At 25.0% G+C, this 2,727-nt stretch overlaps 2 protein-coding genes across 2 annotated transcripts in view; one reads left to right on the forward strand and one right to left on the reverse strand.

Moving 5' to 3' along the window:
* Window positions 1-148, forward strand: part of LOC108573319 (histone deacetylase complex subunit SAP30 homolog) — a 1,326-nt gene extending 1,178 nt beyond the window's left edge. The window contains exon 3 of the mRNA XM_017935764.1: window positions 20-148. Within this exon, the coding sequence (XP_017791253.1) occupies window positions 20-148 (129 nt within the window). The remainder of the gene's footprint in view (window positions 1-19) is intronic.
* Window positions 149-401: 253 nt separating this feature from the next.
* On the reverse strand, window positions 402-2,580 carry LOC108573220 (exosome complex component rrp45). The gene is made up of 9 exons (XM_017935647.1): window positions 2,515-2,580; window positions 2,341-2,435; window positions 1,917-2,139; window positions 1,473-1,690; window positions 1,169-1,396; window positions 952-1,085; window positions 760-836; window positions 555-681; window positions 402-466 (listed from the first exon to the last, which is right to left on the reverse strand). Exons 1-9 carry the CDS (start codon window positions 2,578-2,580, stop codon window positions 402-404), a joined length of 1,233 nt encoding a protein of 410 aa, XP_017791136.1.
* Window positions 2,581-2,727: the final 147 nt, after the last annotated feature.

The following is a 2,727-nucleotide window of genomic DNA, read 5'->3' on the forward strand; positions in this document are numbered from 1 at the left end:
ATGATACTGTTTGTTTCAGACCCTTATGAAGCATTTTAAGACCATCCCAGTAGTTGAGAAAGAAGCATTAAGCTTTTTCATTTATACCGTAAAGACCAATGCTAATAAATTGGATCAAAAGAATGGTTTAAGTAATGATACTACATAGCCTAAGCTTCATTTCATGAGTTTCGTTATTGTAATAATATTTTATTAGTGAGATCAAAAATATATGTATGAATTTTTACTTGTTAATAGACATAGGTATTTTATAAGATCTATGTAAAAAACACACTAAGAAAATATATGTATAATAATACCTACTAAAATATTGTTTATTTACTCCATATTGTTTTCTTTTTGTCATAAAAAGTAAATGTTGTGTACAAGAGCATTTGAATTTATTATAAATATGCATTAGTTTATTGTATTAAATCTTTTGTTTCCAATATCTCAGTAGTTTCTTCTTCACTATCTCCACTTAATTCTAATATAACAATAATTAAAAAATTAATTACTCATATTTTAATTACCAAAGAAGTGTGATAGAGTAAAAAATAAATTATATACAGCACCTATATCATTTGCGACTTTGTTTTCTTCTTTTTGTATTCCAGCAGCAATTTCAATATCGCTGACCTCTTCTTCTGAAGATTCTGATATATTCCATGTATTAGATCCACCTTCACCAAATGATGTAGCCTATTAAAATAATTTTTAAATAACGTTTTAATTACGTTATTACTTTTAATGCCACGTTTTAATTAAATAAATATTTACTGTATTTGTTATTAATTCGGCAGAACCTTCTCCAGGTTTTATAATTTTACATTCAATAGTCTCTTTTTCCATATAAGCTTAAAAAGAAAAATTTGTGAAAAACAGAATTTGTATATGATAGAATGTGTGGTAATTAATTATTAAAATATAATTACATTTAGATTATATTGCTATAATTATAAAACTATTTACCATCAGATTCTACTTTATGTATTTCATCCCATTTATGTAATTTAATATTAATACAGTCACTGTTCATTGTAGTCAAATTCTTCATCATTATACATTCCTTAAAATGATTTATATTACGGTTATCTTTCCTGTACCTAAGCATACATATTTCAAGTGAGAACAAACTAGTATACAAATTGAAAAATGTTGCAAAATAATTAAAAAATGAAAATTTTACCTTGCCTCCACATCATGAACTACAACTTCTTTAATCTGTTGCACTAATTTAGCAGCATAGTTTGCTGCATAGTTAGAAACTGCAGATATTACATCTTCTACAGTCATAGTTTTTGTTAAATAATTAAAATGCAAACTACAAAGTTCTCGATATGAATTGATACCCAGGGTAAGTTGTGCTACTCCAACTCTTTCTTCTATATATGTAGGATCCATTACTGTGTTTCCACTATGAAAATAGAACTTTCTCATATAAATTATTTTTGAATTTTATCTAATGGAATTAAATAATATAAATAATTAACCTTTCAAATGTTATAAAAGAGACACACACTGGATAATGATATAATGTCAGAGGCAATGGATCTTTCTCAGAAAATGGATGAATCATGATATCTTCACCATTTGAAGTTACATCTGGCCTATGAAAATGTGAGAGAGCAGCTAATGTTGCAATAGAAGCACAATCAATTAAATTTCCATCATGATTTATAATATTAATGTCAACCCTTATATTCCACACCTGCATTAATTATTAATATTCATATAACAATAATAAATAACTTCATGTAATAAAATTTATATAACTCAACATTATGTTGTTACTTATATATAAAACAAATAATAAACTAGACAAGCATAAATACAATTTTTACTATTTAATTAGAATTATATGTAGGAATTTCCATCATTATTAACAATTAAGAGTTCAAAGTGATTAAGAAGGAATTAATTGTTATACTATTTACCTTTTTATCAACTATGATACATAACGATTCTAAGTCTATACATTTTGAATCTTTAAAACATTTTTCAAGTTGCCTACTAATCAATATTGAAAACTCAGATAGTTTACCACTATCAAAATGTTGTGCAGCCAATGGATTAAGTTCAACATTTATATGCAACATTCCTTCATTAGAACGAGAAGTCTTAGGTTGTTGAATATCACATGTTACTTGTACTATAACTCTGTAAGAAATTTATTTCATAATGTCCATGTATATGAATGCATAGAAAATAAACTATAAATAATTAATATGCCCTAATAATACTAGAGAAAATTCTTTATTTATTTATTACAGCTTAATTATTTGTTAAATTATTTATTTGTTTGTTAAAATTAGTTGTAATTTTTAAAAAATTGTGAAGAATGTCTGATTTTTATTTTACCTAGTTTGTCCAAGTGAAACTATACAACTACCCCAATTGGATCCAAAATAAATTTTAACAGGTCGTGCTTGCAATAAATTTCTGCCATCTAATCGCTAGAATATATTTTTACAAACTTTATAAACTTATATTCATGTAACTTTATGTAGTAATAAAATGTCAACAAATGCATACTGTTCCTTGTTTTACTGATTTATTTACGAAATTCTTTTCACAATTTGATAATATAACTTCCTTCATGATTTTAAATATTTATTTACACGTTAAACACGTGCACAATCTTCAAAATAAATATAACCTTTCGATGTAATGTAGATTTTATATTTGTTATAAGTATAGGTTTTATATTTTTTATTTTATCATTATAAAATTGTGTGTGACCAATAA

Source organism: Habropoda laboriosa, unplaced genomic scaffold (assembly GCF_001263275.1).
Source record: "Habropoda laboriosa isolate 0110345459 unplaced genomic scaffold, ASM126327v1 scaffold16, whole genome shotgun sequence".
Classification (NCBI taxonomy): Eukaryota; Metazoa; Arthropoda; class Insecta; order Hymenoptera; family Apidae; genus Habropoda; species Habropoda laboriosa.

Coding starts and splice junctions, on each gene's coding strand:
- LOC108573220 (XM_017935647.1), bottom strand. CDS start 2,580: ATGAAGGAAGTTATATTATCAAATTGTGAAAAGAATTTCGTAAATAAA. Junction 1,691..1,916: donor GTATCATAGTTGATAAAAAG/GTAAATAGTATA, acceptor TAATTAATGCAG/GTGTGGAATATAAGGGTTGA. Junction 682..759: donor CCGAATTAATAACAAATACA/GTAAATATTTAT, acceptor TTATTTTAATAG/GCTACATCATTTGGTGAAGG.